This window comes from Oryza sativa, chromosome 2, assembly GCF_034140825.1.
Source record: "Oryza sativa Japonica Group chromosome 2, ASM3414082v1".
Taxonomy (NCBI): Eukaryota; Viridiplantae; Streptophyta; class Magnoliopsida; order Poales; family Poaceae; genus Oryza; species Oryza sativa.
The window spans coordinates 31,504,207-31,529,742 of NC_089036.1; the positions used below are offsets into that span (position 1 = coordinate 31,504,207).

At 37.8% G+C, this 25,536-nt stretch overlaps 1 protein-coding gene across 2 annotated transcripts; it reads right to left on the bottom strand.

Moving 5' to 3' along the window:
- Positions 1 to 136: 136 nt before the first annotated feature.
- Positions 137 to 24,554, bottom strand: LOC4330687 (nuclear-pore anchor). Of its 2 annotated transcripts, none has more exons than XM_015770091.3 (49): positions 24,059 to 24,554; positions 23,820 to 23,966; positions 22,478 to 22,576; positions 22,165 to 22,293; positions 22,000 to 22,092; positions 21,856 to 21,921; positions 21,469 to 21,558; positions 21,305 to 21,382; positions 21,073 to 21,209; positions 20,556 to 20,664; positions 20,385 to 20,477; positions 19,753 to 19,801; positions 19,533 to 19,636; positions 19,390 to 19,458; positions 18,481 to 18,615; positions 18,296 to 18,400; positions 18,046 to 18,159; positions 17,847 to 17,925; positions 17,681 to 17,724; positions 17,515 to 17,588; positions 15,779 to 15,881; positions 15,494 to 15,628; positions 15,323 to 15,421; positions 14,693 to 14,734; positions 14,563 to 14,616; positions 14,122 to 14,301; positions 14,001 to 14,042; positions 13,118 to 13,162; positions 12,905 to 12,988; positions 11,902 to 11,976; positions 11,646 to 11,830; positions 11,438 to 11,540; positions 10,656 to 10,772; positions 9,891 to 9,983; positions 8,379 to 8,531; positions 8,229 to 8,282; positions 7,216 to 7,329; positions 6,771 to 6,848; positions 6,531 to 6,680; positions 5,812 to 5,883; positions 4,688 to 4,834; positions 4,558 to 4,611; positions 4,382 to 4,469; positions 4,226 to 4,290; positions 4,051 to 4,158; positions 2,409 to 2,471; positions 2,119 to 2,296; positions 516 to 1,765; positions 137 to 412 (listed from the first exon to the last, which is right to left on the bottom strand). In XM_015770091.3, exons 1-49 carry the CDS (start codon positions 24,362 to 24,364, stop codon positions 362 to 364), a joined length of 6,102 nt encoding a protein of 2,033 aa, XP_015625577.1. In that variant the 5' UTR covers positions 24,365 to 24,554; the 3' UTR covers positions 137 to 361. The 2 variants fall into 2 exon arrangements, with proteins under 2 accessions (XP_015625577.1, XP_015625576.1); XM_015770090.3 differs by having other exon boundaries at positions 4,226 to 4,293.
- Positions 24,555 to 25,536: the final 982 nt, after the last annotated feature.

Genomic DNA, 25,536 nt, shown 5'->3' on the forward strand with positions numbered 1-25,536 from the left:
TCAGTTTTCTACAGTCAAATTATAACCGACATTCGTTAGCAAACCTTGTACGCATTTACAACTCAGTATCAACTTACGCAGCGAATCAAAAAGAAAAATAAAAATCAGCTTACGCGCTACGAATGCTTATATCATCTTTGTCAACTAGAGTTCAATTTAAATATAGGTCATCTGGCAATCCGCACGGGCAATGAGAACATTTTAATAAGCGCTGCTTAGCCACATGAATTTGTCTAAGCAGAGTAACATGTACGCTCGCAATTCTGATAGTGCTACAAAATGAATATGATGCCGCCCTGATTCAGTATGTCCTTTGCAAAAAACTAGTCTCCGCGCTTGAGCAAAGACAAACCTAAATTCTCTACGACTGACCACGCCCACCACGACCCCGTGTTCCTCGGCCGCCATCTTTCTGCACATAGAAAACATTGTTCTCCATCAGAATTAACACTGGATATAACAAAAATAGAACACAACAGAAATAAACTCAGTAGTCTTGTAGTATAAAACCATACCCTGTATGTAAGAGACTGGTTGCCACGGCCCCTTGCATTCTGTTGAGTGGCTGAGCGAAGAATCCTGGCTTGCCGGTTTTGCCTCGCTCTCTCAGTTAGGTTGATTGTTCTGGTACTACGAGTTTCAACACCTTCTGCTGCAGTGGCGGGATTCTGCTGTTCAGAAGATGCACCAGCTTGGACTGGGTTAGGAGGGGTGGGATTCTGCTGTTCAGGAGGTGCACCAGCTTGGACTGGGTTAGGAGAAGGTTCACGTGCAGGGCTTGGTGACGCATCAGCCATTTGGCTCGGTGACGCATCTGCTCCACCAGATTGTGGTACAGGGCTTTGGTCTGATTCCATGGTACCATCACCTTCTCCAGTTTCTTCTGGCATGTCAACATCACTCTTTTCAGTTGGTCCTGCTGGAGATGCCGCCCTGAAAGAATCACCGGCTTGCTCACCAACATCCAGCACAGGGGGAGTGCTGTCTGGTTGTTCTGGTTCATCTGGCAACTCTCCCTCCTCCCTCTCATCTTCAACATCAGTGGTTGCAGTAAACTGACCCTCTTCCTTCCCATCCTCAGTTTTCAGGTCTTCCTCCAGTGATTCCATAACCGCTTCTGACTTGACTGGCACATCTTCCACAGTAGTTGCATCATTATCAATACCAGTTTCTGCATCTTGTCCTTGGATGTCCATTGAAGCGTCTATATGTGTTTCCATGTCATCCTTATCACCCAAGTCATCCTCCCTTGTTTCCTCAACCTCTTCAACTGGCAAGGAAGACTGATCGGTGTCCATCTCTTCTCCAGGCTGTTGCTCATCTAACTCTGTAGATGGTAGCACAGGAACAGGTGCCATGACATCTTCATGAGGTGACTGTTCAGTTTTTAGCTCACTAGTACATTGTGAAGATCCTTCTTTGGGTTTCTTCAGTGGTGGATTGGCATCCGTTGTCTCTCCTTGTGAAGCATCATCTCTCGTTTGTGGTGATGGAATTAGACGTTTACGACTTGATGGCTGTAACGCAGATACACCACCAGGAGTTTCACGCTCCATCAACAAGCCGCCTTTCTCTGTGGAACCTTCAACTACTGTTGTATCAATATCAGCTTGGGGTTCTTCAACTCGTTCAAGTGAAGGTCGAACAAGTGGTCTCCTTCCTCCTGGTCTACGTACTTCAGTGCTTGGTTTGGGCAAAGTAGAAACTGCTCTCTCCTCCACCACTTTAACTTGAGCAGGCCTTGGTGGAGTAGCTACCTGTCTCCCTGAGATTAGAAAAAAAAAAAAGCAGCAGCCTTATGAACTACCATATTGATCAAGTGACGGTAAAGCAAAGGAAAAACACATTATTCAGATCCACGCGATGGAACCAATGCAAGAAAATGATGCATTAGAAATCCAATATCATATCACATTCCGAAGTCCGAACAATATCTGACATGCCAAATCATTCAAAACCAAATTCACATCGAGTTCAAGAGTACATGTAATAGATCAGATCTAATATAATTTCTGAACTAGTAAGTATCACATGTCATTAACAGATACTATGATTAACTAATAGAGATCATTAAATATACACTAGCAGCGTGGAATGAAAAATTGAACAGAAAGGAACCTGCAGTAGCTGCAGATGCATCCACATCGGCACTTTCAACAGATGGTGTCTGGCTTGCTGCACCATCTTGGAAGGGACTCGGAGACTCCTCAACAGCTTTGATGGCAAGGAAATATGAACGCAGCTGCTCATCGATTGCAGATCCAGATGGGATTTGAGAGGATATTCCAGTATAATGCTGCAGAGAACGCACATCAGCTGTAGCAAAGCTCTAAATAAAATATACTAGGAACTTTCATTTGCAGCAGCAATAATGAAACATGAAATCTATGGGAGCAGATAAACTGTACCTCAATCACCTCTTTCACAGCCTGCCTATGCTTCTCAATTGATTCCTCTACTTGTTTCCTTTCCTGCAATTAATTTTCGAAAGCAACAAGTGGATTAGAGGGTGCGCATATACCACACACTAACCAGGCAGGACAGATTAATTATTGGAGAAACAAGCAACTATGAAGTTGTTATGTTGCATTTTTAATAGGTACACATCATGTATCATTAGGTAACAAATACGAGTAAATACTAAGGAAACAGGTTGGAGCAAGCTGCAATGCATGCTAACTGATCATTAAGGGCTATCACAGGAATGGGACATGGCCTGAAAAGCCAATAAGCAAACCCCAGACAATAATTTACTATAGTGTACTATAATTGCCTGTGATCATGCTAAACATTAACCATTAGCAAACTCAAATGATGCTACATTTGCAAGCTTTAAACAGTGAAATTTCATATTCTAAGAAATCATTCAATAGAAGAAAATGTAACGAAAAGTGTAGATCATAATGATAGGCTTAATACTCAGGGTTGGTTTGGCAATGGACATGAACACTTAGCATTTGGTTTATAGCCCAAACAAACTATACAAAAAAATTGGCAAGGGCAAGAAAATGTGTGTGTTTGGTTTGTTGCCATAGATTTTGTGTTGCCAATATTTTGGCAAAAACAATCAATACATCACAAGCAACATTGACAAAAACTTGGTTATAAACCAAACACTCAAACTTTACCAAAATTTGGCTTGCCAATTTTTTGGTAAGGTTTAAAATGGCACTTATTCTTTAGAACATTCATAATGATGCCAACTTTCCAACTCTAGAATACACTAAAACATCCTACTTAAAAGTTTCATCTTGTATATCCCAGAACACATTAAGTTTTTCATTTTTCTAAGTTCATCTGTGAACATGTCAACATATCAATCTTTCATTATCTTAATGTCTACTTCCTTGGCTTTTCTTATTAGAAAATCTACTGCATCGGTTAAAAAAAAGGAGAAAATTTCACAAACTACGGATTTAAGACAAATCACAAAACTATACATTTAGTGCCAAAACTAGGGAAACTATTTTGATCCCTCGAGGGATGTCCCCTTGTTTGCTTAAAAACCATCCAAATGGTTATGAAAAATTCTGGAAAAGATCGACAACACTCATACAACATAAGTATACAACTCCATAAAATCTTAGGTCCAAACGCAACGCACACGTCGAGAGATATAAATAGTAGGTCGAATTTTTTTCATAAATTTTTACAACTATTTGTATCGAATTTGAAAGAAAAAGGTACACGACGGGACATCCCCTCAAGGGATTAGAATCCACTCCCCCAAAGCTATCAGGTACAGATTTAGGGAGAAGTATCACAAAACTACAGATTTATTGCTCAAGTTATAAAAAAACTACAGATTTTAGATTTTCAATCCCTAGCACTACAGTTATGTTGAAGATATAGACGTTGTAGTTTTGGGATTAAATTGGCAATAAACCAGTAGCTTTGTGACAAATTTGCTACTTAATGTGTAGCTTTGTGACAATCTGTATTAAATCAGTAGTTCCATGATAAATTTGGTGCTCAATCTAAACCCAACTGACGATAAACAAAAAAATTTTTAAGACAAGACTGTACTCAGGCTAGTTGAGGAAGAAATACCTGATTCATATTTTGAATGGCGGTAGTAAATACTTTCTCATTCCTTCTGCGGAATGCTTTTTCTTTCTTATTATCATCTCTCTCTTTCTCCAAGACTTTTTCCAATGTCTGTTAATATATGTTTATGTAAGAAACCTGAAGGAGTTCATGTTCATAAAAATCACAACCTCCTGACCTGTATCCTGAAGTCCTTTTCTTTGATGGCCTGTTCATTTGAATTTTCTGTTGTAGTTTTCTGACCTGCTAAAGTATATCAAATTTAAAACATGAGTGATCATACAAAATATATAATTCAGGTGGTTGTGTGAAAGTAATAAGATTAATTAAGTACTTGATTTGAGATCTTCCAATTGCTTTGAAAGGCTTTGTTTTTCTTTCGTCAGTTCCTCCTTCTCTTTTGCTGATGCATCAAGCTTCCTCTACATTATTTAATAGGATGATATAAGCACATGAAAACAGCAATGAACTTTCGATCTTGCAATAGAAGAACAAGGGAAAGATCCTAACCTTTATGTTGATATTAATCTTCCTATGTCTGTCAATTTCAGATTTAAGGCTAGCCTGCAAAAGGAAAGGCATTACTAATACAACTAAAGTAAAAATGGCCAGGAGAATGTTACTGGAAATTATATCAGACCTCAACATCATTCAGCTTCTTTTCCCTAGCATCCAATTCAGACTGACATCCAGCAAGCTTTTCCTCCAAATTTCTTATTACAGAATCCTTCTCAGAAAGAAGTTTTTTTGTGCGCTCTAGCTCTGCCGAATTCTCTCTCAAGGTTGCCTGTTGTATTTAAGAAATACATGTGATAATCGTTTATCACAAAACTCAACCTTACAAACTCATTAAGTTCAGTCGTATTGACCAAATAATGAAATTTAAGCCAGCCATCCATGCTAATTAAGGGATGTACATCAGTATCAGTGTTATATATCACTAAGGCTGTGTTCGTTAATACAGGTTGAGAACTTATCCCTCCTGCATGGAAAACTGGGCTACTCATTAGAGCATGATTAATTAAGTATTATTTAAAAAAAAAGTTGAAAATCGATATATATGTTTTTTTTTCAAAAACACACTGTTTAGCAGTTTGAAAAGTGTGCGTGTGGAAAACGAGCGATTAGAAGTTGAGAAAAGTGGGAAACTAACTCAACTGCCATCAATAATTAGAAAACGAGCAGCATATGCGCATGAAAGGGCATAACAAGTCCAATACCAGCGATAGCCGATAATAATTAGAAAGTATGTTTCGCTTCAAAAGTTCTTATTCCAGACTATATTGTCTGTCCCCTCCCTCTAATTGTCTCACCAATGGTCATTTTCCCTATTCTTTACCGTAGCTATCTGATTCCAAGCTTGAACTAGGTTCAGAACCGAATGCTTCATTAAACAGTTGATCTCTAGTCAAACCAGCATACAAAAGAACAAATGTAGTATTATTTTATCAGTACTCTCAATGTCCCAAAATATAGCAACTTCACCTACTCCCCCATCCCAACTAATCACAACCATTTCTCATCTAATTTCTCTACTTGTTTCCTCATCTCAACTAATCGCAACCATCCCCAATTCAATTTCACCTCTTTCCTTAATCCCCAAGAATACCAGAAGTTCTTATATCTTGGATCAGAGTACAATTTATAGAACAAAAAATATGTTCAGACCAAATTCAATCACCAAAAGAATAAGTATAACATAATAACTAAAAATACTTATCAAAATGATTTGAAAAGATAAAAATAATAAAAAAAACCACTAACTTTTATGTTTTGAAGTTCATCCTTCATGGTCTCATATGTGCTCAAATCAACGCCTCTACTATTTTCAACCAACTGCAGAAGAATAAAGTTGACATAAGAGTCAAAACAAAATACCTGATAGAACAATGATAATAGCAAGCTTATAACAATGTTAATAATAATGTTAGAACTTTGGGAAACACTAGACAAATTCTATTCAAGACTAACTGATGAAGAGGTAAAACATAAACTGAATTTATACACAATGCAAGAACCCCTGCTCGATGTACACACCGGCACACCGGTCTGCTGTTCAGACACCCTTTTCTGTGCACATGCACTGGGCAACTAATCCTAAAGTCCCTCCATTCATAACAAAACCAATGACAGAAAGTGAAGACACAAGTAGCACCAAGAATATCAAGTCAGATGTACACAAACGCACATTTCCACACAAGCGCTGCCTAGCTTAGATGTAAGTTTCCTAAAAAAAACTAGCATCAGCATTTGAGGGTTTGCTTCCTCCAGTTCAAGAAAATATTTTTTGACCTGGCATGGTCTCTATCTAATGTACTAGTACAACATTAGCTGCTACAGTGCTATATTTTAATTCTTATTTATTATTTATTAGAAAAGGTCATGTATCAAATGTCAGCTACCTTAAGGAAATGCTAACCGCATATAAATAAACCAATTATATTCATGATGCGTTGCATAATGATAATGGGTAAATAACATACCTCGGAAATCTTTTGATTTAGATTAGCTATTTCGGTCTTCTGCATCTCTATTTCTTTTTTACATATTTCAGCATCTACCTGCTTTTCCAGTAAAAGATTATGCAACCTTTCAGCTTCCATTTTAGCCTTTTGAGCCTCATCATGGAATTTCTGAACCCAGGAGAGAAAAAAAAAGAACAATGAAGCACATCAAAACATGCACCATAAAAGAAATAAACAAGACAACATCAATAAACTTACCTGGCATTCTTCGAAATTATGCTTGTTCTCCTCTCTAAGCTGTATATTGCTTTCACGAAGCAAATTAAGCTCTCTCACCTGAGGTAAAGCATTTTTAATACAAAAGAAAACAAGCTACAAAAAAGGAATAAGAGAGCAACAGTAAAATCAAGAGAAAGGGAGCAGTCATGACAGATACCCAATACACTCTCCGCCCTAAAATATAACTTGTGGCTTTTTTGGAGAGATTTAACGATCAACGGAAAAGACTATGATGCCCCCCCCCCCAAAAAATAAATAAATAAATAAATAAATAAATGAGGGATAGTTGGAGGAATGGAGGTGAGTGAAAAGCAGACGAGTGTTTGGTGGGGAAAGTAGGACTATAGAAATAGCTATATTCTGGGACAAAATTTAAGCACTAGAAATAGCGATATTTTGAGGAGGGAGTCGACAAGAATGGCACCTGGAATTGCAGTGACTTGAATTCTTCATCCTTGAGCATTGATGTTCTTGCACTATCAGTTTGACTGCGGAGCAAGTCCTGTGCCTCCTTTGTGGACTTCAATGCACTTTCCAACTATATAAGCATGAAAAAAATTATAGCAGATTAGAAACACCTTAAGCTGCCCCCACAAAATCAAGCACGGAAACGGTTCTAATATCATGGAAGGCACACAGATAAAACTACATCAGACAAAAACACATAATAGGAAATCATATAGTCAAAATGAGGAGTGAAAACAAGTTCTCAAATCATGCAAGACAAACAGATTGAACAATAATGCATAACTTTCAGTTATGTGTTGAAAGTACAGAGGCACATGACATGTTCATACAAGACCAGAGTGGAGCCATAGGATCAAGTTAAATGAGACAAGCTTGGCAAGCAATCACACAAAGGAGACAAGGCCATATGGATTGGTTCCATGATGATACCAAATGCCAAATATGATGGGTCAAACAGTGGAAACTTCATGGAATTGTCCTATGGGCAGATTAAATGGGAGCATGGAACAAAATGACAAAACAACAAAGTCTGGCAGGTGGCAGTTCAATATTCGCAGTCACCATACTACATAAAACAAAAGAAACAGAACAGTTCCTTTATAATTACATACAATTCAAGTAAGCATAGGTAGAGTTCTGTTTTACTCCATCCACAAAAGTTAGACATATTTCACATTTGAGTTTTTCCAAATAAGTTGTACCTATTTGTAATCTTTATGTATTTAAGACTTAAATGAAGAGATAAATTAAATGTTTGATGAGAACCCAAGTAGTCATCTAAATACTCATTGGTTGCATGCTTGCATTCACTCCTTGATGTTGTAGCATCCAAGATAATTTAATTTCTTCATGGTCTTGGTGACAAAAGTAAAATGTGTAACTTTTGTGGATGGAGGAGTACAGTAGTTGACGTGGCACAATTATGGGTATTTGAACAAATAACAATATGCAAGAGCAAGCAGATCATACTTCTATCTGAAGCCGTGACTTCTCCTGTTTAAGCAAAGATATCTCGGTTTCTGCCTGAAATAGTGAAATTACCATCAGACTACATAAATAACATCCCATTCCAAGTAGAGGAATAATAAAGAAGAAGAGGACACTGAATCTTATACTCACTATTTCTTTCGATCTGCGCAGGTAGCCAATGACGCTATGCAAATCATCTTCACCATGTGAATCAATGCGTTGCGATGAAAGACCAGCAATATTGCGTTCTTTTTCAGCTAATCTAATGTGCAAAGCTTCTAGTTGATTGTGTAGAATTTTATTCTGCATTCAGCATTTGAAGAAAATATGTGATTCATGGTAACCCACTGTCATCAAGTACAGAAAATAGCAAGAATGTATATTCATGTGATCTTCACGAATGGCAACTAACGACCACCCGTGTTTATATACAGAACGGAAGGACATGCAATGGAAGCAAACAAAAAATATGAATGGCAACCAACTACAACCAGTAACCATTCTAGATTATGGTTTAAATATGCTGAACATCTTTTAGACCAGAAAAACAAGATTAATCCAGCATTATCTTGCCAACGAATTAAGCATATACTAGTACAATCAGTTACTGTAGTGATATACTGATTTTGTAAGGCAGTGTTTATATTAAGGCTCGAAAGTCGAAACAGGCAACTGTTATGAAAATAGTTATCAAGCATGTTAAAAAAAACAAAAAATAAGCCCATGAAACCCTAGTGTAAAGCACCATGTAGACAAGTGCCTTATTAAATTTTATTTGTATCATTAAAAAATATTCATATGTATGTTCTCAATAGGTAGGTATAAAATACATACCCCTCAAAATGTGCATGTAGAAGTCCATAAATTCGACACCCATCCCATAATCAATTAAGCATTATAGTAATCAAACCAATCAATTCTGGTTCCTATGCCAAACTAATCCCAGTAATTCCGAAATTGTGGTTGGAATTGATAGTAGTGGAATTTGCACACAATATTTTGTGGAAAATCAGGATTCCTCTCAAATCAAAATTTGTGTTTTGTTAACGCTAAAAAGAGTATATAACCAAAGATCGCTGTGTAGAAAAGGATTGGAAAAGATCATAAATGCCAAAAATGGGGGTGTCTTAAGCTGTTCCCGTGGTTTTAACAATATTCTTCGATATGTGCTGCAGGTGCTAGAAGAATGGGTGTTTCATTTTATTCTTTAAAGAGAAATGGGTATTCCATTTCAAAACAGAAAGCAGATACTTTGTCGCGGGGATTTCAGCCATTTAGTGGGGCTATTTGAAATGAGTTTTCCTGTTAGTTTCTGGGTTACTAACTGGTACTTCTTGCAGAAGTCAGAAGAAAACAGAAGCGCGCAGCAGGTGGAGCAAAGCTACTAGAACAAGTCGAAAGTGAGGTTCAGTCATGGCTGGAAGGAAGGAACAACAATCAGGATGTGAAGTCTCTGGAGTATCCACCCTTTTTCTTTTGTTGCTATTGCCAGGATTTTGTTTCATGTTTGAGTTGTTTAATGTCAATGCTATATAAGCAGCTCCCTTAGGTTTGTAAAATCCCACTTTTGCTCTTGGTAGTGAAACATGGAGATCAGATAACATTCTAAAAACGTGAATGTTTTAAGAATAACTGGATATCGATAGCTACAAGCTTTTAAACCTGATCATTTAGCTCATTGTATTTCTGCAAGGCCTCATCCTTTCCTTTCACCAGCTCTATCTTTTCTTGCTCTCCAAGGGTTCTTAGACCATCCTGAAAAAGTATTTGCAGTGTCGATTAGTTACAACAAATGATGATTAGTTCCTATGAACAGCTCGATCAGGATAAGTTATCACTAATCATGAATCTATTCCAAAAGCAACATAAGTAGTATAGGTATAGCCAGATTACTGCTGTTATGCACAGAATAGAAATATCAGAAAGGTAGACACATTGAACTATTCCTCGACTGATTCACCCGATTTGTCAAAAATTGCAAAGGTTTTATTGAACACCAGCAAAGAACTAGTGGTAATCGCTAATCTGTGTGCTTTGAATTTTAGATGCCATAAGACCATTTTTATCCACAAAAAGGTTGGATCAACAAGTGGGAAGGTACAAGGTGTAACTTTTAAAAGACTTCTTGACGTTATTTGGTTCCTTGCCTGGGGCTTGCAGCAGCCAGATCAAGCACAACACTTTAGCTAAAATGTGAGGCTATGACAACTGGGGCAAGCACCACAGAAGCGTGTAACGCCACACCTAGCAGACCTAGCGTCATAAATTAAGCATTAGCTGGTAAGGTTTATTTCTCCTAATTTAAGGGTAGTTCAGCCACAAATAACACATCCCTTTAGATCTGTCCAAGACACAAAGACTTCTACTCTTACACGCCAAATGAATAGAAGTTCAGACAAGAGGGTCAGTGGAGCAGTTTTAATTTACATTTTCAGCCTTCTGTGTTTCTACTGTTTGACGAAGCACTATGATTTCCTGCTGCAAAGAAGATAGCTCCTTAGAAGCACTTGTCAGCTCCTGTATTGTTTCCGATTGCAGAATAACCTACAGAAGATACAGAAGAGATACACACACACACACACACACAATAAGTGCTTTCACAGCCTCATTCTAGGATAACACAGTATGTACAAAAAAAATAATTGTATATAAACACCAAGGAGATTCATTATAAGAATTGCAAGTAATAAGTAAGAAGGATAAATCAATCTGAACTTGATATACTTCAGTTACTTTATTGTATCATGTACATGCCATCTGATCTTTGATGGTGATGCTATGAACTAAGTTGCATACACTAGCAAAATGACCATGCTTTGCTATGGGTAAAAGAAAGTATATGTCATAGACAAAATATTTTTTTAACAAATATGCTAGTATTACTTGTTTCCTTATTTGAATATATGGTATTGACTTGATTCAAACAAATATTAGACTCGCATAATATCTGAAATTATCAGGGACTAGTTTGTAAAAGGTGCAGCCACCACCACCACTGGTGTCTTTTATAGTAGCCTAGAATAGCAGCTACAGTTCAAGTAAAATGGTGAAAACATTTAGCAACATGCTCCATATAACATTAGTATCACTGCAAGTTGTGATTGCACATCAATTGTAATGAAGCATCAGCACCGCAAGCACCAAGATATAAGTAGAAAGCATAATAACATTATGTGTTGTTTGACAAAATTGTTAGTGCCCCAAAGTACCTGACGCTCATAGTTGTCCTGAGCGCTACGCCAACGCTTATACTGCTCGTCAAGAGCCCTCTTCGAGGAAGCCAGTTCAGTTTCTAATTTTTCAATCTGTATTCTGTTTTGAGGAATGAGAAAATAAAAGAGATAACATCAATCGAAGAAGCATCTCCAAATTGAGAAAAGCATATGCCTGCCTCTATAGGGTATATAAATTGCTTACACTTTCTCGGAAACTTCATTTCTCAAAACTGAGATTTCCTTCATGAGAGAAGTGGTATCCTTCTCTTTAGCTTCAATTGCACTGGCAGCTTCTTCACACTTCATTATATAACACTTCTCCAGTTCAGATATCTTGGTCCTCAACTTTGTAATCTCATCTTCCAAGCTTTTCTTGATAGTCTCAGACTGAAAATTAAATAGAAATTCATGTAAATATCAAGCATAGGTAGATAAGGATACAGAAAGCATTTCAGTACCTCGGTTTTGAAATCCTGAAGTGCAGACTCCATTTGCTTCAATGCAGATTCATTTGAGTTTGCAATTTCTTTGTACTGTCAAGTAATTAGAGTTATAATATGACTTAAAGAGGTCAGCAAATAATTGACTTCTACAAGGCAAAATAGAAACACAGGCCACACTACGCAAGCACCAATGAATTCAGTTCACCTACTCTACAGAACAACTAAGCCATTATAATGACCTTTCAAAAGGAAATATGGTGTGCTTTCTGATTATGACAAAGGTGGCTATGCTAGATATATTATTCATGCATGGGCCTTCAAGAGAGGAAAATAACTCTATTACATCACATCTTCATTATCATAACAATCCATTGTTGTTTATGTTGCACGGTCCTCTCATGCTTGGAACCAGAATACCAGATATGGATATGATCTGTATATCACTAGCATTTCAGAAATTGGTGTAATGCATAGAATCATTGAGTGAAAAAGGAGCAAAGAATGACAAAATAATTAATCCACTTCAAACCAGCTCCATGGACCACACCGATCATAGATAACTAGAAAACTGTTGCATATTATGAGCTAAGGTGATCAATTAGGGGAACAAAATTATCAAAGTTGCATCCAGCATGGCATCGACTTGACCTCAGAATGATTGATCATAACCTCGTCAGGCTTACAAGATATGTATTAAGCAAGAGGGATGGGATGGCTACAACCTCAACTTCTCAAGGGTCAGCATCTGCTCCCTAATGGTGATGTCACTATCACCATGAACAATAACTTCCTATAAGTAAAGGGGTAATCTTTCTCTAATGGGAGTGCCAAACCTAAAATATCTCTTGTGCACAGCGATAGATAGTTGTTGAGGAAATTCAGAATATTACTCCTTGGTGATGTCAAATGATAAACTAATAAATGTAGCTAGTGACAATGTTTCTAATGGTAAAAGAGCTTGATGACTCCACAATGTAATTAAACAATTTAGCCTTTCAAGGTGATGGGGCAAACTGACCTGAAGCATGTAGCTTTTATTTGCTTGAGCTTCCTCTTTGTACTTTTCCAACTCCTCTTTCAGCTGGAAAAGCTCATCATTCTCCTACAGGGCAAATTTTTAACAACTGAGCATTGAAATTATCCAGAAATTTTAAGACCATAGGATCTTTAACCATATAAAATATGTAGAAGCATATGATATTGTCCAAATAGCAGGAAAAAACTAGCTCACCTCAGTTGCTGATAAGATATCACGACCACCATCCCTAAAAATGGTCTAGCAGAATAACAGCAGTCAGCTGAAAGCTAAATAGCATGTACAATACAATGAAAAGGTATTAAGAATACTACATGCTTTTAGTTGTACTCCCACCATTTGCTTTTGTAGGATTAATTTTGTTTCAGATCAATGCCCAAGAAATAAAGTACATTTACCAGAATATCCATGCTTTCATCAAAGAAACATGCTACTCAATTCAATCATGGTAATGAACAAATTGTACAGCAACTACACGCATCCATGGATGCTTTACAAGTTACCGCGTGAATGCATAATTATAATCAGAATTGTTACACCAGCTCAATTAAGGGTGATACAGTATATAGGAGAGAAGGTAGAAAGTACAGAGATATTTAGATGCAGTGTACACCTATAGCTAATTAACAAGAGCAATGAAATTAGCTCCCTACAAACGGATAATATAGACAACAAATTTGATGTTGATTTGTAAAGAAAATTTTAAACATGCACTAATGCTAAAACTAAACGTGATGCATCATTCCACTATTTTTCATGGATATCCATGAATGACATTTCAATTAAAAACGATATGACTATTTCAATGATCAGACAACATCCAAAGCAGAATTTGACAATCGTACAAAGATATGAAGATTATGTAATTCAGCTGAAATCATGTGCTTCCTTTACAGAACAGACTATTAAACAGCTTAGAAATAATTGTACCGAAAATCATTTACTCATGACAAAACCAGGAATTGCGAGAGATTATCAATAGGAAATTACATACAGACAGTTTTATGATGTATGGTGCTTTCAACATCATTGTATTAGATATACAATATAACAGTGTATTAGTTTTATAAGTATCTACCTTTCTTGATTTTAGTTTTGTCTCCAAATCAGAACACTTTGCCTACAGAAATGTCAAAATAGTTACCAGTTAGATAATATGTTTGCGATTAACTATAGAAAAATGAATTACTTGAACAAACCTCTGCAACAGCAGCCCTAGATTCAGCATCAGTAGCAGCTTTCCATGAATTTTGTAACTCTTTTCTCATATCCTCTACCTGCTTCAGACATCCGTCAAAGGCATTTTTCTTATCAAGCGTCAGGACGCGGACATGATCCCTTTGCTCTTGAAGCTCTTTTTTCACTTCAGCCCAGTCCCTCTATGGATGCATTTCAAATTAGAATAAGCTCAACCAAGATAAGATACAGAAGGAATACATGGAGCAATATATCCCCACAATGAGCATGCAGAAAGAGAACAAATCTCACAGAGTCACAGTAGTATTCTCAATGTTCAAGGTATCAGTACAGGAAATTACATTTTAAAGCTAAGAACAGCTTGAATGTGAGAGGAGAGGCAATGACGAAGCTACATAAGCACAAAATACTAAAGCATATGTGATGCCAAATAGGAGTCTTACTTCTAGTCTCTTGATGTACTCCTCTTGATTTCTCCTTTCAATAGACCTTGCATTCTAAATTATTCACAGATTAAGAGATAGACAGAGAAGAATTTCAAGTATTAATGTGACTCATCTAGACATATTGTACCTCTTGAACCTCCTCGGTGGCATGTATTGTGTCAATGGTCGCCTGCAATGCATCATATATACAAGTCAGTGCAAGTTTATAAAAGCCTCAAGACAAAGTAATTGACATGTTTTATTTGTTTCACGAACATTTAACTTATTTGAGATCGCAAATTAAAAACACAAATAGCTAAAAGATCTTGCTTGTTCATGCTTGAGTAGACCATACAGTTGTGCGAAACTGACAGCTCCAAATTTGTCATGAGAAATATAGGGCAGAGCTACGAAAAGTACTAAATTATCCTTTCAAAAAGAGCATAACAATAATATACTCCCTCTGTCCCAACAAGAACCAATTTCTGACTATGAATCTGGACATATAGTCTATGCCCAGATTCTTACCTAGAAATTAATTCTTTTTGGGACAGAAGGAGTATATATTCATAAGTATAGAATATAATTGACGATAACAGTTTTACAACTGTTTTGGAAACATAACAAACTAACAGAAACTGCAATACATACTACTCCGTCCCAAAAAAAGACCAACCCTAGCTACGATCATGGACACGCTTTTTTTATTGGATGGAGGGGGTACAAGACAATATTGAAACTCCAAAGTAATGAAAAGATATGGCAGCAAGGGAAATACCTGCAGGCGATGCACCCTCGTGGTCAAATCATGAACTTCCTCCAAAGCTTTTTTCTCTGACTTTGCTAAGATCTCTTTTTCATTCTTTAGAATAGACATCTAGAGAAATGGAAATCATGTCAGGACTCTGGGTCTTAATATTATTTGAGGAATGTAAAAATATCAACAAACCTCCATTAATAGCTTCCGTGAGTTCTCCTCTACAGCCTTCATAGATTCTGAGTTCTCACGCAATCTTTTTTCGTAATCAACTACTAAATGCATCAATTCCGCATTTCTTAGCGAAATAGAATTAGCTTCCTTCCTCTGTTTTTTACATGTACAAAGTAAATAAGGATACAGCATGTAATAAATGCTATCTTCTTCCAAAAGACTGTTATGGACATTATTATGTCCATTTCAGTGTAACAAACATAAATATTAACAAATCATGATATAACACATCAAAGAAAGAACCTGGTGTTCAAGCTCTGCTGTAAATCCATTAAGTCGTTCTCGAGCAAATTCTGCTTCAAGAACCGCCTTATCACGCTCAGAACGCAAAGATAGAAGCTCAGTCCTAATGAATAGTAATCAGTATTGATCAGAAATTCTATGCAAGATCAAATATAATATAACATAATCAACAACAGTCCAAATACCACAATAAGTAGGGCCATCCAAAATCATGTAAAAATGAAGAACCAACAAGAAATGGAACCCTTAACAGCACAGATACATGGTAAGTTAAAAACCAACCGTGACACAGATAACTTAGATGTGCGTCTATATACTACTCCCTCCATCACAAAATATAAGGATTTCTAGAGTTGTACAAGGTATTAAGAAAGCAGGAGAAATTAAATGGGGAAAATTGTTATTAGTTGAGATGAGAAAGTAGGTCGAGAAATTAAGTGGGAGATTGCGAGATTGCTAAGCGCCCCTAGCGATCAGGATTCGGATCCCCCCCTCCCTCCACGTGGTTTCCTTTTTTGGCACCGCATTACTTTCCTATTTTAGTAAATTTATGCACCTAAAGTTTGTACACCTCAAGTTTACACATCTAAAGTTTATACACCTAAAGTTTTAAGTCAAAAGTTTACATACCCGTTTCAATTTGAATTTGAATTCAAATGTTTTTTATATATAGTATTTCTATACATAAATTTTTCCAACTTTGTTTTTTTATTTTTTAAAAAATTTATGGTGTACTGTAGTAGGAAGAGAAGAAGGGGAGGAGGAAGGGGGAGAGGAAGAGCGTATAGGGGGGAGGGGCGGGTTGATCGCTCCCAGCGATCACCCGCCCATTAGATTTACCCGAGAGATTGTTGTGATTGGTTGAGATGAGTGAATAGGTGAAGTTATTATATTGTGGGGAAAGTTTGAATGCTAAAAGGTGTTATATTTTCAGATGGAGGGAGTGCTACATTCACACTTCCGTCAGCATGCTTAGTTATAACGACACGACCTCAACAGAGCTGGGCACTAACAACATTTCAAGATATCCGTTTCATAGTACTCCAGTACTCCCTTTGTCTACATATGTAGGCCAGCATAGGATCTGTGCATTTCCAAGTGTAGCTCACCATAGAAAGTTAACCTTAACGCTTTAGTCGTTCATATTGCAAAAGTATATGGACTAACTACGTAAAATAAGTACGTTGGATTGCTTGCAAATTATTTTTCATGACATAAACTTCTATAGTTTGAAAAGACCATAGAAAGTTAACCTTAATGCTTTAGGCCCTGTTTGTTTCAGCTTAGGATTATTATAATCTGGACTATTAGGAGTAAGTTGAAACAAACAGATAGCTTATTATGATAGATTATTACAATCTATAAGCCAGATTACTATAATCTAGTAATCCACTCTAAAGGTGCTTTTTTTAGATTATTGGGTTGCTAACACCTAACAACCAGCTAATAATCTAGAGCAACAAACAACTAACAACTTATTCTATGTCGGCTTATTATAATCCAGCCTATAGTAATATGTCTTAATAATCTAGATTATAATAATTTTAAGCTGAAACAAACAGGGCCTTAGTCGTTCATATTACTTTTTTTTTAGCAAAGGGATGTTGTTACATTGCTTCGTAATCAGTATTCATCTTGTCCAATGATACATCGGAATGAAAATTATTCAAATGACTTCTTCCCGTAGCTGTTATTCTATCATGCCAATAAGATTTAAAAGGGGAGGAAAACACCACCTCAACTTAGTCAGCTCTTCATCAAGGCTTTTGGCACGCTCTGAAACTTGCTCATAAGCTTTCCTTGAAACCTCCTGGTCAAAATAGATTGAAATTTGAAAAAAGACACCACAACATCTATGGTATTCTAAAGCCTCAATAAGCCTTCCATCATCAAAAAAATTACCTGTGATCCTTCAAATAGAACCATCAGGTCTTTTCTGCCATCATCTAGAGAACAAAATAAAACCATCACATGTAGGTTATTTCTTATAGCAGTAACATGCAGTTGAAACCATCATGGTTAGACATTTAACCATTTTGCCTGAACTGAAAACATCAGAAGGACAAACCTTCCAAATTTTTGGGTATGTGTTCAACATTGGAACGTGACTTCTGTTGTTCTTCACACAGCTTCCTATACATCGCTACCTACAAAAAAGAGAACTATTTTAGGACTGGTATCACATACAGCATGCAATTGAAATTTTGCAGACAGGGTTTCAAAACGAAGATTTCCAACTTCGTGGCAAGGAGAATACAAAAACATACAGATCTGTGAAGGGATTCAATCATTATTGCTTGTTCTTCGGATTTTTTCATCACTTTCTCAACCCTGGACGCAGCATCATCTGTAATCTTCTTCAACTCAATTTGGAAGCTCTCCTGGAAAGTACAGAAACGAGATATTTTTCATCACGTACTCATGTCATTGGATACAAAAGTATGCCCTGACACTGATGTATGAACAAACTAAAACATTTGAAACTATAGAAAAAACAAAGTCAAACTTTATATATACCCTGAGTTCCATGTCCCTTTTATCAAGATCAGCAGAGAGCAAATGAACTTGATTCCGGAGTTGCACATTTTGCTGTACTAACCCATTGATATCATTGAATGTCATCTGAAACACAGTATCGAACAGTTAAAGCAAGCACCAACACAGTGAAACTGAAAGAGAATACAACGGACTAGCATACTCACATGCTCATGGATATTGTTTTCAACTTCAGGCACTCCAGTGCTTGTGCTTGTAGAAAGAGCACCATCTCCTACATTTGGAAGGCTAGAACCACAACGAAGCTGTATATCTTGGCACTCCTTTAAAAGGACAGCTATCTGCAAATATTTAGAGGGCAGACACAGCATATAGTTAGCAAAAGCATCTGCAGTACCACAAAAGAAATGTTGATTCAATGTTCTTGTCAGTAGTGACATGCAAGAATGAATATCCACCTTCAAATTATATTTGAACAGGTGAGGACCACAAGCATCGACATATTTTCAAAGGGCATAGTCTATTTTTGGCTCTTGGACTCTTTTCTAGGTCCATTTTAACTTCAAATTGAAAAGCTAGTGTTTTCCACCCTTTGACTTTCAAAACCATACAAATACTATTAATACCTTCAACACTGCTCCACAGTGGTTTCCATTGATATCATAATAGTTTTTGCTAGTGCAGACTCCTAATATGCAAGCTTGTGTTGGTGCGAATGTCAAATAGCTGGTTAAACATCAATTAATCTCAGCTAATAGAAGCTAATCATCAGTGAAAACCATGTCATCTCAACTAAACCACCATGGAATCAGGTATGAGGTGTTACTTGTCTGGTTTTATAAATAAAAGTTGAAGGTGAACTAAAACCGATCTTTTAGTTCAGCGTAAATTTAGAGTCCAAGAAATATTTAGGTGCCAAAAATGGACTCCACCCCTTTTAGAATAGCATCCTTGAAAAGATGTTGGTGAGAACTAGTATCACATCAAGTTGCACCAGATCTTAAATATCTAGAGAGTAGGCAAGAGGTTAACATTTCTATTTTCCTTACATAGACAATTTAATCTGTGAATCAATCAAAAAGAACAAAATGCAGATGTCATGCTTAAAGACTCACTTGTTTTTGCAGATCATCTATTTCTTTCTGAGCAATACTATGATCACGTTCCCGCCTTTTTAACTCTGACTGCAAAAACAAGATTATTGTTAAAACTTCACTATGGGAGACTACTATACTTAACAGAAAATTGATGTACGCACCTTTAGATTCCTAATGGTATTTTCAAAATTGTCATGCTCCAGCAATGCTTGTTGCAACTTCTGATCCATTAGAGCATAAGCTTCAACCATCCTCCTATGCTCAGCTGAAAGGGTCAAATGCAAAGATATGCTTGAGCACAAAATAATTGCATACATGTCCAAACTTAAGCATAATCAGTGTACTATCAGGCAATGAAGCAATGTATGCATTTCACATTACCTCGTTCATCCAAGATAAGCTCAGCTTTCTCTTCAATTTCATGCAAGACCTGTTGAACAAAAGATAATTCAGTAATCCAACAGGAATAGGACACTTCAGAAATGAATCAATGAGAAAAGCAACAGAGCATCCCTGCACAAGTACGATTACCCATTTAGCACAAAATATGATACAGGACTACATGTGCGTTTACTTCATGCACTTTACAAACACTTCTCACACCATCAACTATTAATCATAAATTTGAAACCTTGGAGAATATCAGTGAAAATTAATGTTCACCCTCCATCTCAAATAAATGTAAATCTGCGAAAATTGATGTACTCCCTCCATCTCAAAAAAATGTCATTTTAGAATGCGTATAATCCGATTATTTGAAATTTTGACTATCCATATTATGGTGAGTTTGTAATCAAAACTTAGCAAATCTGCATTTCAACCTTCTCAGAGGAGGGACTACTTCCATGTGGTTACATAGATAGAATATGGCACGGTTGAAAGTTTGTATTTAAAGCTGTTTTGACTTTTGATGTCTAAAACATCTATTAGGAAAGTGGAAATGATGGGATCATGGGAAAGAGAGTAGAGATTAATACAAATTAAGAGATAAACTGACGAGAACAGAACTGTACCCTCTCCAGAACTGCTTCCGCGTGCCTTCGTCCAAACCTCTCATGGCGCAAAGCATCAGTAGCTTCTTGGTATTTCTCATAGATCTTAGCGAGCTGACACAGTGAAGGTAATCAGGTAATATTTGAAACGTAAATGCACAGATTAAACAGTATAGAGGAGATTGGACATACACTCCAACCATCACGAAGAAGAGAAGCAGCTAATGCAGTTCCAGAAACACCAGTAGGTACTTTTGGTACAATCATTAGATCATTCTGATTTGCTGGATCAGAAAATGCCCTGCCAAATAGGAAACAAAAAGAATTTCAAAATAGATGAAAATTAAGGTCTTGTTTAATAATTGGATCATACTCCTTCCTGTGTTTCTGTTATGATTTGTAAAACATTGCATATCATGGTTTTCCCTAGCACCAGCTAGATATGATCAGTGACTTATCAACACAATAAGGAATGACTACAAAATGTTTGGGAACTATTGGTGTTGGGACAAAGATAATATCATGTTTACAACGGTACAGCACAAACAGAAGTTAACATCATTCAATAAGATAAGCTTTAATGAGCAAAACACAATTAATATCAAAAAGCCTTGAACAATGCTCTCTAGAAAGTGTTACTTAGCTATGCTAATAGCGCCTGCTTTAGATATCTCGCTAGACTAAAAGTATAAAGTTTCAGAAATAATACATTTCTTTCATCGGTGAGCCTGCTAGATCACAAGGGTCTGCTGCAACCAATGGAGTGAAGCTCAATTCACTAGATTTCCTTGTATTCTCCAGATCAGATTCACACTTTTCAAGCTTTTGCTTTAAGTAGGTAGCTTCCTGAATAGCATGAAAGCCAAAAGATCAACTAAGAAACTCACAATATCAAACTGATTTTTCAATAAGAAAACCATCCAAAATAATAATCAATATACCATTTCAAGGTCCCTCTTGGCTGAAGTCTCCTTCTCAAGCTTTTCCTTGTATTCATCTTCAACCTGGGTCAAATGTGTCTGGTTTACACCGAAAAAAATAATAAGAATAATTAGATTTTCATGTTCATGAGCGGGGCAAAATTAAATACAAGTAAAGGCATTACCTCCAATGCTTTAATAACACCTTCAAGTTCCCCCGCTTTTTTTGACCATTCCTCAGAACTTTCTTTGTGAAGTTCAGCAAGTTTCATGACCTTTTAAGGGAAACAGAACAAAAGGCAATAATTAAAAGCGTCATCGACTTGGCTTATAGAGAGGAACATCAGTGCATTCCATTAAAAAAAAAGAAATATCCTAGATACACTAGATGGGTTAAGTTGTGGTGTGCCGTGTGCATATACAATAACGATGGACTGATCTGCTGGTCTAGTACAAATAGCTCAGCACACATTTTCTTCCATTTCCTTTCTAAAATTTAAACAAGCAGGGAGTGGGAGCAGTAAGGGTGAAATAAACAAGGGGGGGTTAATGGGAATAAAGGTAAACCATACAGTTGAAAGCTCTGCAGCCAGGCGTTGTTCATTAGCAGCTGCAGCATCCTTTGTTGAGCACAACTCCTTTAGATCATAAAAGCAAAGCAAAGCAAAAATTAGATGATGGCAATAATACAAAAGCTAACAAATCTGACAATTTACCTTTTCCATATATGATACCCTTTGCTCCAATTCAGAAACCCGTTCTTTGCTTCGCCTCAAGGAACTGGATGATTCAGAAGTCTCTCTTTCAAGCTGAAACCAACATAATCAGGTTTTGCTTTCTGCTTGCATTATGTCACATGTCAAGGTTGGAATAGGACTCACCTCGGCAACCTTTGCTGACATCCTAGCCTCCTCATCCATGTTTGATTTCCTTAGTTCAGCTAAGTTCTTCACTTTTTCTTTAAGTTCCTCGTCAAGCCAGAGATTATGCTTTTCAAGCAGATCTTTCTCCTAAACAGGAAAGTACTAAATAAGAACCAACGGTTGCTCTGTGCAAACATATGGAATAGGTACAATTAAAGTAAAACTCCATGGATAACAGATTAGGTAGTAGTCTACAACTCAAGAAAGACTTTGCATCACCTTATACTACAATCTTACGCAGCAAAATAACACCAAATTGTTTATAGCATACCTGCGTAATTCGGTTACATGTGGCCTGCAGATGAGTAAACTTAGCTTCAACTTCTTGTATCCTTGCCCCTTTACTAGCAGAAGAGTCTGCCAGATTTACCTGACAGGAAGACCGATTCAACAACTACAGTTAATTTATGCAACAAAATGCAAAACAAAATCTTCCCAGTTCCCAGGATGAAAGGGCATAGATATCTCAAAAATGCGAAAAACTAAAGGACTTACCAACTAGAGTGAATAAGGCCTAGCGCTTGCGATTGCTAATAAAATGATATTGAATATAAGCATACCAAATCACATGAATTCCTTGATTATACAGAAGGTTCAATAGTGACACATTAATAAGGTCAAAATTATCCAACAGAAAAACTACAGAGTAAATTTTAAGAAAAAGTATGGGTCCAATTGGAACAAATGAATTTTACGGAAATAAATGAATATTCCTACATCGAATCGGGGAAATCTCCAATACTCCAAACTAGGCAATGAGATCTAACAGTATCGCAGATATCTTACATACAATAAGTCCGACACTCAAAAGTTGATCGCAACATGCAAGGAATGATACATAACATGTAAGGTACGATACACAATTGAGTATCTTAAACAGTCTAGACTGATATGAATGTTCATGATAGGCACAAAAAAAAAGTAGCATGTAAAGTTATACGATCAGAACACTACAACAAAGCAACAACTTATTTAAAATTGCAAAGTCATTATAATTCATATGGTACGTTTTATTTATTGAAACGGCATATCAACTAAGCAATGCCCAAAGAACTGAAATAGAATGCCAGTAACTGATATTACGAAAAATAATTTAAATGTGTATTTTTCATTTGAAGTATCCGATAAGGATGACCTCTGATGCATAAATAAAATAAAAATTCAACTTGCTACTACATGTAAAATAAAAAAGTATGGAGACAGACGTAAAACTACAGGTAAATCGAGTTAAAATCATGTCTGACGTTCGGGTAACAACTCATACAAAATGCAGTTGTGTCTCATACACATGCAACTCAACTTCTGCCAAGTAACATGCAAAATGAGGAAAACAAATTTTGTGGCCTATTGAAGCCACAAAATTTCTGTTGTAAAACCTATCAAGCAACTGACCTACCCTCTGACTAGGGTTAAAAGGAAAGCTACTTCAAGTCTTAGAACATCATAAAACCCCCGTCCTCTGTTTGTCGACAGTAGCAACCTAGGCATTGCACTGGATAACAACTTATCCATATGATCCTATATTCGCACATCACCTTAGATATGGAGTTCCAATTTTGCTGGATGCTGTGCATCACTAGAAGTGGGAGTACAAAATGGTCAGGATGGCTTACTATTTTATCGAGGTAGTTCTGGATGATGCCATCCTTCTCCCTTATCTCTGCATCCCTCTGCTCAATTAGTTCCAGTGACTGCGACTTGGACTTGTGCACCTCCGAGATTTCTACTTTCAGCCGTTCAATCTCGCCATCCTTCGCAATCTGCAAACCCCATCAGCAGCACAGAGTGATCAGTGTGACCTCAGCTAAGCCGAAAAACTGAGCTGAACCCAAATAAAAACTAGGGTTCGTACGGCTTGGATGCGGAGCTGGTGTATCTCGGACTGGGAAGAGGCGAGATCGGCGGCGCGGCGCTCGGAGGCAGCCGCGAGCTCGGCTAGCTCGGCCCGGAAGCGATCGGCCTCGGCGGAGAGAGTGTCGTAGCGCTGCTCGAGGAGGGCGCACGTCTGCTCCGCCGCGATGGCCGCCGCGTCGGCCTCGGCACGGACGGTGTCCACCTGCTGCCGGAGCTCGCGGATGGCGGCGTCGGCCCGCTCGGCGACGGCGGCCACGTCACCGCCCAAGAGCCGCAGCTCCTCCTCCGACATGAAGAGCGGCATCGCCGCCGCGTGCGGGGTCGGGTAGGCGGCGCCCCTAGCCCGCCCGGGGCCCTCGCGGATGGCTCTACCGCTCTAGCCTCTAGAAGGTTCTAGGGTTTGTCGCGCGCCCCGCGGGGAGGGGAGGAGCCAAGGGTGGTGGTGGCGGAAGGCGAATGGAATTGGAGTGAGGAGGCGGAGGAAACGCAAACGCGAAGGGGAAGGGGCGAGAGGAGGGCGAGGCAGAAATATAGGTCGGAAGGAAGGACGCGTGAAGGCGGTCGGATAGGCTCGGCCCAAGGCCCATGGACTATCTGGTGGGCCTGTGAGACCTGCTGACTGCTGAGTGACTTGTTTGGGCCGGATTGCTGGGCTTCTGTTTCTCGGGCTGTGGCGTGTAGGCCTATGAGTTTGTGGGCTGTCTTCGTCTAAAAAGCCGTTTCCGAGTTTCACATGTTTAAACCGGACCCGATTCAGGTGCAGTAGCTAGTGTGATGCAAGATAAGCAGTCACACTAGCATCGCATGATTAAAAATGGACGTCCGAGATACATCTGAGACTGTAGAAAACACTGTAGCATTTTACTGTGGAAGGGTACTGTTCTAATTGTACTGTGCCAAATCCTTTTTGGCCGTTAGATTTAGACATAGAGGGCTCAGATTGTGTGCAGTCCTAATAGCTACTGTATTTGATCTCAATTCGTTAAAACCCTATAAAACAGGAGAATAAATAAGCATCACCAACAGTCCTTCTATTTTATCCCTATTTCATCTCAAAATCAATTTTGAGGGATTTTAGTGAAAGAAAGCACTCAAACGAGTCCCTTACTCAGTTGCATGATTTTTGGAGTTCTCTTTCCCGAAATATTTGCTCTGTTGATATACGGGAGAAAGCGGCTTCCTTGCCCACTTCCAATCTAGCTGCTCCCACCTTCCTCCTCTCCTGGCGCGGCTTCAGGGGAGCGCCAGGAGATAGTGTGCGCTGACGAAGTAAAATGGAAATTCTTTTGGTAGTTTAATAAGGTCTCACTTTTATATTTTTTTTAATAAAATTTAGGTTTTTCTTTAAGATATTACTTATTTTGTTTCCTATTTTGAGTTTATGAAAAAAAAACAAATTTTTAGAGGTTATATGTAATCTCTTGGTGATGCTCTAATGATGTCATCTCCAGTGCACTGCACGGGAGTTCAAGTAAA